Source organism: Cebus imitator, unplaced genomic scaffold, assembly GCF_001604975.1.
Source record: "Cebus imitator isolate Cc_AM_T3 unplaced genomic scaffold, Cebus_imitator-1.0 Scaffold402, whole genome shotgun sequence".
In the NCBI taxonomy this organism is placed as follows: domain Eukaryota; kingdom Metazoa; phylum Chordata; class Mammalia; order Primates; family Cebidae; genus Cebus; species Cebus imitator.
In genome coordinates, this window is record NW_016107717.1 from 19912 (window position 1) to 36804 (window position 16893).

Consider the following 16893-nt stretch of genomic DNA (forward strand, 5'->3'; position numbering starts at 1 on the left):
AGGTAATCAGCAGAAAAACACAAACAGATGTATCAGGATGAAATGTTATTTCCACGGCTGACAATATAATCACATTGAAAGATGCACTAGAGGTCACTGTCAAGATAATTTCTAGCTTAAAAAAATCAGTAATTGGGCCGGTCACGTGGCTCAGGTCTCTAATCGCAGCATTTTGGGAGGTCAAAGCTGATGGATCATGAGGTTAGGAGTTCCAGACCTGTCTGGCCAACGTGGTGAAACCCCATCTCTACTAAAAATACAAAAAATTGGCCAGGTGTGGTGGTGTGCACTGTAATCCTAGCTAAACTTGGGAGGCTGAGGCAGGAGAATCATTTGAACCCGGGAGGCAGAGGTTGCAGTGGGCTGAGATCACACCATAGAACTCCGGCCTTCGTGGCAGGGTGAGACTCCATCTCAAAAAAAATAGTAATTGGGCCAGGTACAATGGCTCAAACCTGTGACTGTAACACTTTGGCAAGCTCAGGCAGGAGGATAACTGGAGCCCAGGAGTTTGAGACCAGCCTGGAAAAAACAGTGAGACCTTCCTTGTTTCTACAAAAATAAACAAAAATAGCTGGGTATGGTGGTGCATGCCTATAGTCCCAGCTACCTGGAAGGCTGAGGTAGGAGGATCACTTGAACCAGGGAGATCAAGGCTGCAGTGAGCCATGATTGCACCACTGAGCTTCAGCAGGTGACAGAGAGGCTGTCTTAAGAAAAAAAAAATCAGTAAATGTAACTTCACTGTTCATTAGGTACATATACCTGAGAATATGTAAGTCTGGGCACGATGAATCACACCTATAATCCCAGGACTTTGGGAGGCTGAGGCAGGAGGAGGATCACTTGAGGCCAGGAGTTCAAGACCAGCCTGGCCAACATAGTCTCCACTCTACTAAAAATACAAAAATTAGCCAGGTGTAGTGGCACACACCTGTGACTCCAGCGACCTGGGTAGCTGAGGCAGAAGAATCGCTTGAACCTGGGAGGAGGAGGCTGCAGTGAGCCGAGATCACACCATTGCACTCTAGCCTGGGCAACAGAGCGAGACTCTCTGTCTCAAAAAGAAAGAGAATATATATAACGTAGGGGATCACTTTCCAGCTTAAACAGTAGTACTTTTTTTTTTTTTTTTTTTTTTTTTTTGAGATGGAGTTTTGCTCTTGTTACCCAGGCTGGAGTGCAATGGCGCGATCTCGGCTCACCGCAACCTCCGCCTCCTGGGTTCAGGCAATTCTCCGGCCTCAGCCTCCTGAGTAGCTGGGATTACAGGCATGCGCTACCATGCTCTGCTAATTTTTTGCATTTTTTTAGTAGAGACGGGGTTTCACCATGTTGGCCAGGATGGCCTCGATCTCTTGACCTCGTGATCCACCCGCCTCGGCCTCCCAAAGTGCTGGGATTACAGGCGTGAGCCACTGCGCCCGGCCCAACAGTAGTACATTTTTATATTCTTTCCACACTAATATATAACTCTCACTATTTAGAAACTCATAAAACAGAATTTCAAACTTGTGAACTAAGGACTGTTGCCTGAAAAAGTTAGTAAATACCAAAATTTTCAGAACATCAGATTCCTTTCTATGTTTAACCACTCCAAAAGAATAAGTAGTTTTCCAAAGTTATGACAAAGGAAAAATCATAGCGATCTTGAGTGATCCTAGATTCCACAGGGCAGCATCAATCCAAATTGACAAGCTCAGGGACAAAGGATTTTGTACTACAGGACATGGGTTCCCATTTAGTCCTGCAAGGTGCCATGCCACTCAATAGTTCTCTTTGTTCTTTTCCTAAGTTCCTTCACCACGTTTGCCATAAAACTTTAGCCACTTAGAAGAATTTGTCATTCCAGCAGAAAATCTTCAGTATAATTCCCTTAGCACCCCTTTCTGCTATGTAATCATCCAGTGATTTTCCTTAATAAAAAAAATTATAGTGAAGAGTAACAGAGAAAAAGCAATTGTAGCTAAGGCACTTTCAGAGCAGAAATAAAAAAGAAAACCATAGCTGAATACGTTCAAATTCATAACTTATTATAAAACACGACTTGAGCTAAAAATCAAACTGCCACCAAAGTACTAGCAGGTCAGAATCTAATACAAAAGTACTCACCACACTCTAACTCTGAGTCTTTAAAATGAAGAATTGACCTTTTTGATATACAAACCCAACAGTGTCCTACTTAGTGCCTACCCATACCTGAAAATTAATCTTTAGCTTATTATTCATTCCTAAAACACTCAGACTAAAAGTTTCCTACAATATCTTAAGATAGTTAACATGCGGAATTTTTATGATATTCACAATTGGCTGACTAGTTATTATTTCTGATTTATTATTTATACTTAAGGATTCCCTATTCATGTTTCTCTTCTCTAGTTCTTAGCACTCCTCTCTCAAAAGTTCTAGTCCATGTATTCTTTCCCAAGTCCTTAATTTTTAATTGCCTCCCTAGTTCAGATTCCTTTCATCCACTCACTCCCATCTTAGGAATAATCACACCCAAGTTCTTTTGTCCCCTCCCCTCAATCTTCAACAAACCTGGGTTCCCTCTCCCTATGGGCTTTTTTACTTCTGCCCCCAAAGCAGAAACAGTAGGGATGTACAACACTTCACAGGGAGACCTCATGGTGTTCAGAACCGCTGCCATTTTTGTTAAGCCTCACATCCAGTCCTGTCATCTACATCAGCAGTCCCCAACCTTTTTGGCACCAGGGACTGGTTTCATGGAAAACAATTCTTCCAGACCGAAGGCAGGTGGGAGGGATGGTTTCAGGATGAAACTGTACCCGCTCAGATCATCAGGCATCAGATTCTCATAAGGAGTATGCAACCTAGATCCCTTACATACGCAGTTCACAATCAGCTTCATACGCCTATGTGAATCTAATGCCCCCACTAATCTGATGGGAGACAGAGCTCAGGTGGTAATGCCCACTCACCTGCCAGTCACTCACCTCCTGCTGTGTAGTCTAGTTCCTAAAAGGCCACAGACTGGTACCTGTCCATGGCCAAGTGGTCCCTGAGCTACATAATAATCTAAAAGTTGCATCAGTTTCTTCAATAAAACTTAAAAAATACTAACAATATATAGAATCTATGTCACAACCCAAGAAGAGGAAAGCACTGCAGTATGTAGTAGAGAGAGACTTGCTTACCACTAAGGTAGGGTTTTGAATAAATTAGTGCTAGCACACAATTTTGGGGATCAAAACATTTTTTAAAATAAAAATCATTCCAAAAACTCACCCAAGAAATTAGGATACAGATGGTCAATATTGTCCACAACATAGTTACACTTTGGACATCTATTATTGTCCTCCAAACTCTGATGAATACACTTGTAGCTATTAGTAGGGGGGGAAAAAAAAGGCTTAATTAAATCAATGAAAAATTAATAAACTAGTCACAAAATAATGACTATTAGTCTTCTATTCTTCATTTTCAGCATAAGTAATCTAACAAATTTATTTCTGTTTGTATTTTTACATTATCAACAGGATATACAGGGCACTTACTGGGTGAACAGTACACAAAAGTTATTTCAAAATAAACTCAAATAACAAGGCTACTGGATACAAATTTAAAAAGCTGTGCTCACTAAACTTTAAGTTTATGCAATTTAAGTAGTTCATAACAACACCAGAAAAGCAAATACCTACAGCTCAGTTAAGCAAACAGACTATTCATATTATTGACATGCTAATACCCTTAATACTCAGAGTTTATTCAAATAAAAAAGAGAAACAGAGAACTCAACCAAAGACAAAAATTACTCAATAAGCATGAGAAAACCATTATCTTCACTAGTCACAAAAAGCTCATTTAAAATCATATGCTAGATTTTATCAATCAGAATGTAAAAATAAAATACTGCCAGTAAGGTAAAACAGCTCACGCCTATAATTCCAACACTTTAGGAGGCAGAGGCAGGAAGATCACTTGAGACCAAGAGTTCAAGACCAGCCTGGAAACATAGCAAGACCACATTACTACAGAAAATGAAAAAATTAGCCAAGTATGATGGCATGTGCAGCTACTTGGGAGGCTGAGACAGGAGGAACACCTGAGCCCAGGAGTTCAGGGCTGCAGTGAGCCATGATTATGCCAGTGCACTCCAGGCTGAGTGACAGAGTGACACCCTGTCTGAAAAAAGAAAAAAAGACAAAAGAAAATACTGTCATAGTTAAAGAGTACATGTGAATATGAACAACCACAGGTACTGTTACAGAAAATGTTAACCAGCACAACTTTCCTAGAAGGCAAATTGCAGGGAAAATCTTAAGGTTTTACATTCCCTTTTGACTTGATTTTACTTCTAGGAATTCATCCTAAGAATATATATATTTAGATGGGTGTTTAATACAAGGTTATCTGTAAATAGCAAAATAAAATAGAAACAACCTAAACACTAAGAAATTGACTAAATAAATTTGTATCAATCCAATGCAATGCTATACAGTAATCCAATAAAAATTATATTGTAATTTGTATGCCATATAAACAATCTACTCATAGTTAATGCTGGAGAGGTGTGATTACAGAAAATTTTCCCTTTCATTATATATTTATATAATGTTAAACCTTTTACATTTGTGTACCTCCTTACAATAAAAAAAAAACTCCTTGAATTATTTTTCAACCAAATTATAGAAAAGTATCAAACTGATATGAGAAAAAAAATGTCACTATACACACTGCTGAGTAAAAATGACAATCTATAACATAGTGTATACAATATAATCCCATTTCTCTTTAAAAAAGTATATATGTATACATTTAAAATAAACAATAAAGAGAATCCTCACAATGCTAACAGTATTTGTCTCTGGGTCATATAATTAGGGGAAATGTTTTCTTTGTAGATGTCTTTAATTCAAGTTTCTATACTGAATAAGTATTGCTAAAACTCAGGAAAAAAATGATTTCTAAGATATTACAAAGGTGATTTATAAAGATCCTTCCTACAGAGAAAGCAACTCTTTTATTCTGTAACCAAATTACTATAAATTTACTTAAACTTTGTAAACGGAAGCTGATTTTTATATCCACTTACCTTTCCTCACCACCTTAACAAAATACTAAATAAAACAAACAAAAATATAAAAACCTACATCCACCAGGTTTTGCCTTTATGGTTATCAACTAACTACTTTCACATCTCACATTTGTTACTTTCAAGATAAGTAAAAAGGAGGAAGGTGTGAAAAATCAAAGTAACAGTGGTCTTTGGCAAATCACAGGGGACTAAAGACTGAAGCAAATGCCAGGCACATAATGAATACGCAAATATCTACTGAACAAATGACTTGCACAATGTTCCAAAAACAATATAATCACCTCTTGCAACTATGACGAGGCTAGGATTACCATAATCACAAAATATGCCTTATATGTGACTGAAAATTCCCACATGGAAATTTCACTGAAGGAAATGACATACTAAATGTTTTATTTTCATTTTTATTACAAGAAAGAAGTATAATGTAGGCATGCAAATACAATAGACTAAGAATCACAACATGAAGAAATTTACAGTCTTCTTAAAAAAAAAAAGGAAATGAGTTAACATTACTAGGAAATATACATGCAAAATTTAACTCTTTTTTTAATCAGCAGCCTGGGCAATATGGCAAAACCCTGTCTCTACAAAAAAAAAAAATAATAATACAATAAGTAAAATACAAAAATTAGCTGTGTCTGGTGCTGTGTGGCCTGTGGTTCCAGCTACTTGGGAGGCTTAGTGTGCAGTGGGTAGAGATTGCATCACTACACTACAGCCTGAGAGGCAGAGTGAGACTGTCTCAAAAAAACAACAACAACAAAAAACACCAGAAAGTTTAACAAAACAAATCATGAAGGAAAGACTGTCAAAGGTTATTAAAGATAAGCGACATGCTGGGCTGGGTGCATCTGCTCACACCAGTAATCCCAGCACTTTGAGAGGCCAAGGTGGGCGGATCACTTGAGGTTATGAATTCAAGACCAAGGCTGGGTGCGGTGGCTCACGCCTGTAATCCCAGCACTTTGGGAGTCCGAGGCGGGTGGATCACGAGGTCAAGAGATCGCGACCATCCTGGTCAACATGGTGAAACCCCGTCTCTACTAAAAATACAAAAAATTAGCTGGGCATGGTGGTGCGTGCCTGTAATCCCAGCTACTCAGGAGGCTGAGGCAGAAGAATTGCCTGAACCCGGGAGGCGGAGGTTGCGGTGAGCCGAGATCGCGCCATTGCACTCCAGCTTGGGCAACAGAGTGAGACAAAGAAACAAATAAATAAATAAATAAATAAAAGAATTCAAGACCAGCCTGGTCAAAATGGTGAAACTCCATCTCTATAAAAAACACAAAAATTAGCTCGGCATAGTGGCAGGCACCTGTAATCCCAGCTACTGAGGAGGCTAAGGCAGTGGAATTACTTGAACCTGGGAGGCAGAGGTTAACAGCAAGCTGAGATTGTGCCACTACACTCCTGCCTAGGCTAGACGGTAAGATTCTGTCTCAAAAAAAAAACTAATAATAATAAGGCCAGGTACGGTGGCTCACACCTGTAATCCCAGCACTTCGGGAGGCCATGGTGGGCAGATCACTTGAGGTCAGGAGTTTGAGATCAGTCTGGGCAACACAAAAATTAGGCAGGCATGTTGGCATGCCTTTAGTCCCAGGTACTCAGTAGGCCAAGGCAGGAGAAGTGCTTGAATCCAAGGATGTAAGTTGGAGTGAGCCAAGATCATGCCATTGCACTCCAGCCTGGGTAACAGAGTGAGACTCCATCTCAAAAAGGAAAAAAAAAATTAAATAAATAAAGTTAAGAGATGGGTTGACAGATAAGTAGAAGGAGAAAATTACGGGTTTTAGCAAATAACTTTTGTTTAAAAATAAATGATAGAAAATGTGCAGATGACAACAACAAGCTAAGTTGTTAAGTCAGAGAGGAGTTTGCTAGGCTGGGTGCAATGGCTCACGCCTTTAATCTCAGCACTTTGGGAGGCTGAGGTGGGAGGACTGCCTGAGACGAAGAGTTTGCAACCAGCCGAGGAAATATGGTGAAAACCCATCTCTACAAAAATTTTTAAAATTAGCCAAGCATGGTGGCAGTGTGTGCCTGTGATCCCAGCTACTCAGGTGGCTTGGCCAGGAGGATTGCTTGAGCCCAGGAGGTCGAGGCTGCAGTGAGCTGTGCTCATACCACTGCACTCCAGCCTGGTGACAGAGCAACATTCAGTCTCAGAAAACAGAAAAAAAATTTTTTTTGTCAATATACAAGAAATTATTCCAAAATCTAGTAGAAAATCTTATTTTCTTTAGCATCCTAATCATATTCTACCTGTATAGGCTTACTACCACACTATCTCTCACAGACTCAAAAACTGGAACATAGCTGGAAGTAACTATCCTCGGTACAATAGTTCAAGTGGTTTTTCTGCATCGCACTTGATAATATCGATTGATATTGTAAAATTAAAGTACATCAAATTACATACCACGGTGTACAACTTAAGTGACAACAAGATGCATCAAATGTATCTTAAAGCATCTAATACTTAACTACCAACCCAGAGCAGATCTGCCTTAGTTTGAGAAAGAGTTACTATCTTATCTTGTGCTTATCTCTGTATGTGCCTATCAGCCCTTCTATTTGGTCATTAAATGCAAGGATTTGTTTTACCCTCTGTACCCTTAATGTTTAGCACAATATCCTGTTAAAAGAATTTAAACTCAGTACATGTTGAATGCATGGAAGAAGAGATAGAGCCAGGAAAGCAACATATATCTAAGTATCTAGATCAGTTACTTAGCAATAGGTGGGCATAATAAAGTGGTAAATGCTATCTTGGAATACATATCTTGGGTCCACCTGAGAAATTTTAAATTTACTAACACTGCAACTCTTAAAAATAATAATTTTAATTCTGCTGACATAAATGGGTGCCTATTTTCTCTATTAAGTATGTATCTGCTAATAAAAAAAGTATATTTCTCTATAGATGTATATCGTTGTCTGTTTCTTCTACTATGTATATACTTGCTAACCAATATAAATATCTTTTTCTATCTGTGTAAACAAGGTTTGAGTACATATAGAAAACTGTGAGTAATCAGAAAATTCTAGAAAAAGAATGTATAACAAGAACAGCTAGGACAAATCAGAACCAATCACCAAATCTAATAACCAGGTGTAAGACCACACCTGTATCAGTCCCAAAGCAAGACTCACATGACCAGAATTTCATTGGCAATACAGAGCAGAAAGTGATTCATGAATCATAATTATGTCAATACAATGATATACTAGAAAACAAGAAGGATTCGAGAAAACAAGATGGCCTAAAACAAACTGGTAAAAAGATTCTGAAAGAATACCTAATCACTTCTTTCACTTGTGATAACCTCTGAAGAGGCAGGCAAGAAAGACTAGATAAAGGTAGACATTTGTATTTTATGTTACACCTTCCTGTACAATAAGAGTTGCTTTTTAAAGCAAAAATATGCATTGCTGTTATGATTTTAACACTTTGAAAGAAAGAATATAGATAATACAAGCTAAGAAAGTGATGTTTATTTAAAGCTTTTTAAGTAACTAGCAAAGGGAATACATCTATCACCAAAGCATCATGCTTCAGATGAAATGAAAGATCTTATAGACTAGTGTTAATACCCAATACTCTTCATGATGATTGGGTATCAATCTGCCAGATATCATATCCAACTTTAGCATAAAATTATGGGCCTGATTTCAACATGAATTAGAATATACGGAGCATTAGAACACAAGGAATACTAAGGCTAAAATAATATGCCAACAGAGTAGGTAAAAAATAAGCAAAAATAATTAAAAATACACAGATTATACATCCATTAGGATGCCTACTACCAAAAAACAACAGAAAATAAGAGTTGGCAAGGATGTGGAGAAACTGGAACTCTTTTTTTTTTTTTTGAGACGGAGTTTCGCTCTTGTTACCCAGGCTGGAGTGCAATGGCGCGATCTCGGCTCACCGCAACCTCCGCCTCCTGGGCTCAGGCAATTCTCCTGCCTCAACCTCCTGAGTAGCTAGGATTACAGGCACGCACCACCATGCCCAGCTAATTTTTTGTATTTTTAGTAGAGACGGGGTTTCACCATGTTGACCAGGATGGTCTCGAACTCTTGACCTCGTGATCCACCCGCCTTGGCCTCCCAAAGTGCTGGGATTACAGGCTTGAGCCACCGCGCCCGGCCAGAAACTCGAACTCTTATGCACTGCTGGTAAGAACATAAAATAGTGCAGTGGCTGTAGAAAACAGTATGAAGTTTCCTCAAAAAATTAGAAACAAAATTACCACATGATCCAGCAATTTCACTTCTGAGTATGCACCCAAAAGAACTGAAAGCAGAGTCCAAAAGAGATGTTTGTATATCCACATCCACAGCAAATTATTTATGATAGCCAAAAGGTAGAAGAAGCAACCCTAGTGTCTACTGATAGATGAATAACCAAAATGTAGCATATACATACAATGGAGAATTATTCAGCCTAACAAAGGAAAAAAAATTCTGACACGCTACAACATTGATAAACATTGAAGACTTTATGCTAAGTGAAATAAGCTAGTCACAAAAAGCCAAATACTTCCACTTATTCAAGGTATCTAGAGTAGTTAAATCCATAGAAACGGAAAGTAGAATGGTGGCTGCCAGGAGCTGCTGGGAAGGGGAAATGGGAAATTACTGTTATAATGAGTGCAGAGTTTCAGTTTTGCACAAAAAGTTGTAGAGATCAATTGTACAATAATATTAACATACTTAACACTGCTGCACTGTTCACATAACCGTGGTTAAAATTATATATTCCTCCAAGACTAAGGAACCAGAAAAAAATACATAAAAAATATAAATTCAGTATTATGTGAATTCTACAATTAAAAAAATTGTTTAACATATGGGTTAATGTGCCATGATATAATGTAAAGATAATGCTGAGCAAAGTGTTAAAGAAAAGAACACAGAACTTTTAAATCCTCTATCCTTTTTCCATGACCCTCTTAGCCTGCTTCACTGCATTCTCCAACCTATTCCCACAAGTAACTAATGCTTCATGGTTGGTCCTGATTGCCCAGCATCACTAAGAATGGCAGTCAAAGGTTCTTATTAACATTAATTAATGCAGAAGTTTTCAAATCCATTGGTAAGGCCTACGGTAAGTCTAAATATTTTGAAAGAAATTATGCAGCAGCTGTATGTTAACTGCCTTAAACTGCCAGATCTACAAGACATGCCAAGAAAAAAATATGATAGTAAGATAATCAAAGTTCATTTAAAACACATAACTTCTCATTGGCTACATTTACAGATAAGTTTTAAAATGCCAAAAGACTATTTTACTCCATAAAATTGTCTTACCAAAAGCTATGGCCACATTTTGTCATGTATGCTTCTTCAATCATATCAAAGCAGATGGGGCTAAAAAGAAAATAGAAAAATAATTGATATATATTTTTCAAAGTAGAGTGATTACAAACTGGAAAAGGCTAGTAATAATAATAATGAAATCATATTTCAATATAATAATGAAATCATATTTATATACTGTATATATATTCGAGCAAAGTCTTCAAATATTCTATCAATAAGAGATGAAATTTCTGTTGAACTAAACTTCAGGGGATTTAGTTTGTTGAACTAAACTTTAGGGTCATCTTCAACAAGTTGCCACTGTTGAACAAATGACAATTTGTTGAAGATGACCCTAAGGGTCACTGAGCTTCAAAATGAACTCAATGAGTAAATGAAAATGGTTCCAATATTTTAACACTGTCCATAATTTGTAATAGTACAATGCACTCACCAGAGCCCTTAAGAAAGTTCTACCACTGTTTTCTACCATTACCTGTGCTCAAAAGCACCTACCTAGACCTGGTAAATACTCTTTTCTTCCTATCCCAAAGAAAGCCAATTCCTTGAGTGATAAATTTATACAATTCCAGTTTCGACAATGCTTGTAGGTAATGATGACAATAATTATAACAATTTATTAGCTATGTAAACAAAACGAACTATATACATTAAACCCACAACATAGATCAACTAACAGTGTCAATAACAAAGTGAAATAGTTACCTATTACTAGACACAGTTTATAGATGAGGGAACAGAGGCAGAAAGCTGTTAAAGTCACACAGCTAAGAAGTAACAAAGTCAAAATTCAAATTTAGGTCTATGTTGTTAACCACTTGTTCTATACTAGTTTTTGATACTTGAGGTAAATGCCAATCACAATTTTCTTCTCTTTTCTTTTCCTATAGAGAATAAAAAACGAACACTCAAAATCCCAGCCTATTCTGTACTTCAGATTTGCCAGACGACATCGTTCTGGCCAATGAAATATAGGCATCAATTTCTAATGGGCTACCATCTACAAGGACAAAATTGCAAGGCCTTGTGAAAAGATACTTCCTTTTATCCTTCCCTTTTCTTTCTTACTAAAATTCTGATGTAGTGTCCAGAGATACAACAGCCATCTTCTGACTATGAAGAAAAAAAACCTTAAGCTAGGAAGAAAGGATACTGGTTTCTGGATGAAATCCTTGAGCAGCTGCATCAGCCTTGGATTGCCTCCGCTGGACTTCACATTACAGTACATGAGAAAGTAAATCTTCACTTGCTTACATCAATGTTTATCAAGTTTTCTCTTACTGGCATACAAATCCAAATCCTTACTGATGGTACAATGACACTTAAAACTGTAACTGAAAATGCACTCACTCCTTCAAGAAAAACTTTTTGGGCACAAACACTATCCCTTAGAATATAAGAACATAAAGTCTAATTGCAGAGTCAAATATGTTATAGACGACTACAACGAAATGTGAAAATATATACAATATACACAATAATGATAAATACATAATAATAAGAGGACATACTGGCTACAAAGAGACCCACAGAAAAGAAAACTGAGATTTGGGGGTCAGAGCAGGGGGAAGGGCAAAAAAGAATAAACCAATCAATACACTGAATATGTCAGGAGCTATTTAATAGAAAACAATACATACCTAATTGGTAGCATTTTGAGAAAGGGATATTTCAATGTTTGAGGATCCTTCGAGTATGTCGCTGCTAAGACATACAACACCTCCATGCAGATTTTTAAAAGGCACTCTCATAGCCTGGGCAATACACTGAGAACTCATTTCCAGAAAAAAATAAAAATAAAAAGTCTAGCAAGCATAGGGCCACACGCCTGTAGCCCCAGCTGCTCTAGCTAGTCCCAGCTCCTCTAGAGGCTGAGGTGGGAGGATCGCTTGAGCACAGCAGAGCAGGCAGAAGCTGCAGTGAACAGACTGTGCCACTGCACTCCAGCCCAGGTTACAGAGCAAGATCCTGTCTCAAAAGGAAAAATGAAAAAAAGAGCACTTCCGAGAACTAAGGAATGTGTTAAGGACTTTAGCTTTTTATTGAGTAAAAGAGTAATTCACTGGTGGATTTGGAAAAGAGGAGTGATGTGATTTGTCAGTGATGAACCACATCATTCTACCTGCAATGCTGAAAAGAAGACTAAAGGGAAGCCAAGTATAGAAATGGTTATGGAAGCTATCATAATCCAAGTGAGAAACGGTGCTGAAATGGACTAGGGTGGTAGCAGTGGGGTTGATAAGAAGTGGTCAGATTCTAGGTATATTTTGAAGGTAGAACTATGGTTTGCTGATAGATGTTGGGTATCAAACAAAAATCAATGAAGGTTTCTGGCCTGAAAAACGTTAAGAAATTACTACAGGTTTACTTCCCAGAGCTCCGTCATCCATTAGTTTACTTAAAAGCAAAAAAGAAAAAGCAGGAGTATAGTATATGTCATGTCACATATGTGTTGCACTAATACTAAATGTTACAGTACCTAAAAATTACTATCAGGCCAGGCGCGGTGGCTCATGGCTCACGCCTATAATCCTAGCACTTTGGGAGGCCGAGATGGGTGGATCACCTGAGGTCAGGAGTTCAAGACCAGCCTGACCATCATGGTGAAACCCCATCTGTAAAATAAATAAATAAATAAATAATTACTATCAAATCAGTTCAAGCCAGTAGCTTTAAAGAAATGTATTCTGAACAACAAGTGAATTAAAGGTCTACATTCTTCTTTTAAAGACAGTATCTCACTCTGTTACCCAGGCTGGAATACACTGGCATGATCATGACTTATTGCAACTTTGACCTCTTGGGCTCAGGACATCTCTCTTGCCTCAGCCTCTCAAGTTGCTGGGACTACAGGTGCATGCCACCACATATAGCTCATATATATGTAACATATACAACGCAGAGACAGGATCTCCTTATGTTGCTCAGGCTGTTCTCAAACTCCTACTGCTTTGGCCTCCTGAAGTGTTGGGATTACAGGCAAGAGCCACTATTCCTGGCTGAAATTCTAGTTTTTTAACCACAGTTAAAGGCCACAGCTTTTAAGAAAAGTGAAATTAATCCTAGCTATGCTGTCTACAGCTTTGTGACTTTGAGCAAGTCTCTCCGTTTCTAATTATTTGTATAACAGGGATGATATTTGTATCACAGAATCATTACACAGATTAACAAGATATCTATGAGGTGCTCAATACAACGCCTGGCACACAATATTCACTAAGTAGTAGAATACACCAAAAAGAGAAAATATACAACAGTAATAGGACTGATGCTATGGTCTGATATTTGTGTCTGTCTAAATTTCATATGTTGAAATCTTAACCCCAAGGTGATGTTAAAATGTGGGCCTTTGGGAGTTTTTTAGGTCATGAGGGCAGAACTCTGATAAATGGGATTAGTGCCCTTACAAAAGAGGTCTAAAGGAATTTTATCCCAACTTTATCCATGTGAGAACACAGAGAGCAGGCATTGTCTGTGGATCAGGAATTCAGTCAGACATAAAAATCTCCCCATACCTTGATCTGAACTTCCCAACCTCCACAAACATGAGAAACAAAGTTCTGTTGTTTTTAAGCTACCTATTTTATGGCATTTGGTTATAGCAGTCTACACAGACTGTAATACTTAGGAAGGGTACTATCCACCCAAGTCAAAAAGTTTAAAGAATTCCTGTCAGAAACAGGCAGAACAGAATAAGAAGGGCTGACCAATTACTTCCCGTCCCAGGATGAAAAATCTCAGAAACTACAGAAATAACGAGTAGAACCTAATGAAATACCATTAATTCTTCCCAATTTTGAAGAATATACCAGTTGTAGGTTAAGGGAAAAACCTATTCATTTAGAATCATCCATTTAGAAAACCAATTCATTCAGGATCCCTGTCACACCGTCAATCAAAAGCCTTCAAGGAGGATGGGCAACCCTGCACTGAGCGAGTCTATTGGCACCCCACTTTTTCAACACCATGTGCTCACTTCATATCTGTGTCACATTTTGGTAATTCTCAAAGTATTTCAAACTTTTTCATTATTATTATACCTGTGTAGTAAACTGTGATCAGTGATCTTTGATGCTACCACTGTAACCGTTTTGGGGTGCCACAAATTGCATCCATATTAGATGGCAAACCTCATTTTGTTCTGACTCCTACACCAACTTGCGGTTCCCCTTCTCCCTTCCTCTCCTGTGACCATTGCATTCTAGCCTAAGTGACACACACACACACACACACACACACACACACACACAGAGAGAGAGAGAAAGAGAGAGAGAGAGAGAGAGAGAACAGAGCATCCCAGACTGTGACATATGTGAAATGTTCTGACATACATGTAATTGAAGCCATAGAAGACAGAAAGTGTTAGAAACAAATACATAGAGACAGTAACTGAAATCATTTTTAAAATAACAAAGACATCAAATCACAGATTTAAAAAAACTCAGAAACCCCTAAATAGGGTTTTCAAAAACAAGAAAATATCTGTAACACGTACGATGCACTTAAACTGCTAAAACCAAAAATAAAAAGAAAACCTTGAAGGCAGTGCTAGACAGACACACTAAACACAGAGGAATAAAGATAAAAACTGAAACAGACTTCTCATTAGAAACTATATTAGGCAAATGACAATGGAGCAGGCACTGTCTAATTGAGAATTTTTTTCTTTCAGTTCTTTTATTATTGTTTTTATTTCTTTCAGTCAATTTTGAAATATTAGATTATAAGTGTCATTTGTTTTGGCCATATTTTTCTGGCTTGCTTTCATTGTTTCTAGGGGCAATATTATATTTCTTTTTCCACTGGAAACTCTTTGTTTCTCATTTTTTTAGTGAGAAACAAAAATACTTCTTTAAAATACTACGAAAAAAAACTTTCAACTCAGATTTTATATTCAACAAAAATGTCTTTCAAAATGAAGGCAAATAAACTCATTTTCAAACAAACACAAATTTAAGAGAATTCACTGCCCACAGACCTGTACTACAAGATATATTAATGTAAATCCTGTAGGCAGAAGAAATATGAAGATAGAAACTAGGATGTACACAAATAAATTAAGTGCTCTAAAAACAGTAATGATGAACATAAATACAAAATATATTTTTTATCTTTCATCACTAAAAAATGAGAACCAAAGTGTTCACTAAAAAATGAGAAACAAATGACAATTATAGTCTAATATTTCAAAATAGACTGAAAGAAATAAATACAATAACAATAATAAAAGAACTAAATGAAAAAATTCTCAATTAGAAAACCTTAGGACACTTTTGTTCCAAAGAAAGAATTATTTTAAAAGGGGGGTTAAAAAAAAATCAGGAAAGAATTAGAATGAAAAAGAAAGGAACACAAGAGTAAATAAGCATAATGGATAACGATTTAACACACACAAAAAAGAGATGGCCATTGTAAGCATCTGACTTTACAACTCCCACCAAAGAACTTTAAATACAACAAAAAACTGAGTATCATTCAAACTACTGCAGGGTGAATAACCATCATCCAAAATGGTTGAGACCAGAAGTGTTTCAGATTCAGATTTGTTCACATTTTGAAATACTTGTATTTATATTCTTATTGATTCAGCCTCCCTCATCTGAAAATTTAAAATCTAAAATGCCCAATAAGCATTTTCTTTGCATGTCATGTTGGCATTCAAAAAGGTTCGGATTTTGGAGCATTTCAAATTTCAGATTTTTGGATGAGATAGAGGTTATTTTGAACTTTTACCTCTTATCACTATTTATTAAAATCATGTTCTTCAAGCAGTTAAATACTGTGAAGAAGACATTTTTATACCAATTGCCAGAAGGACTCATATCATACTGCACAACCCTAAGTTTGCCAAAAGATAATGTATATCACTTGGGACATTTGAAAACAAAAAACAAAACACTGTGGAACAGAGTCAGATACAGAAAATTATTTTATGAATCTAATATGCATTTATAAGACATATCATCTCAGTTAATCAAGGGTCATACTGCAATCAGTCTGACTACCAAGTAACATCATTAATCACTGCTCTATTTGTGATTCCCTTTCATATGCAGTATTTCCTTCAAATGCAGCCTCCAAATTTATTAACTGAATTTAATCAGTACTTACAAAGTACCATCTTAGAACTATCCAAAAAACTAGTATGTACATAGTTCAACACATGTATATTTTGATACAAATGCTAACTCCATTATGCTTTCATAAAATGTGTCTCAACTGTCTCATAGTTGACATAGCAGTACTGGTTCCAACTGGAAAAAAAATCAATCTTTCAAAGGTTAAATACTAAAAATATTAATAACAGTAACAATAATACCAAGATAATCAGAGCCAGGCACAATCTAAAGTCATTTAGAAAAACAGGCAGTAGTTATATCTTACTTAAACAGGACCACAGAAACACTTTTGTATTTTGATACCAAATGCCAAACTCTAGCAAATAACCACCTGATTCTTTGTGATGATTTTATAATTTATAATGCCTCTTTACATGT

At 37.0% G+C, this 16893-nt stretch overlaps 1 protein-coding gene across 2 annotated transcripts in view; it reads right to left on the reverse strand.

The window, feature by feature from the left end:
* The window catches only part of LOC108289402 (E3 ubiquitin-protein ligase COP1-like), a 41014-nt gene that overhangs the window by 10949 nt on the left and 13172 nt on the right, over nt 1–16893 (reverse strand). For both annotated transcript variants that reach the window (XM_017508835.2, XM_017508834.2), the window contains exons 2-3: nt 10385–10444; nt 3250–3347 (exon numbers count right to left, since the gene is read on the reverse strand). In XM_017508835.2, the coding sequence (XP_017364324.1) occupies nt 3250–3347; nt 10385–10444 (158 nt within the window). The remainder of the gene's footprint in view (nt 1–3249; nt 3348–10384; nt 10445–16893) is intronic.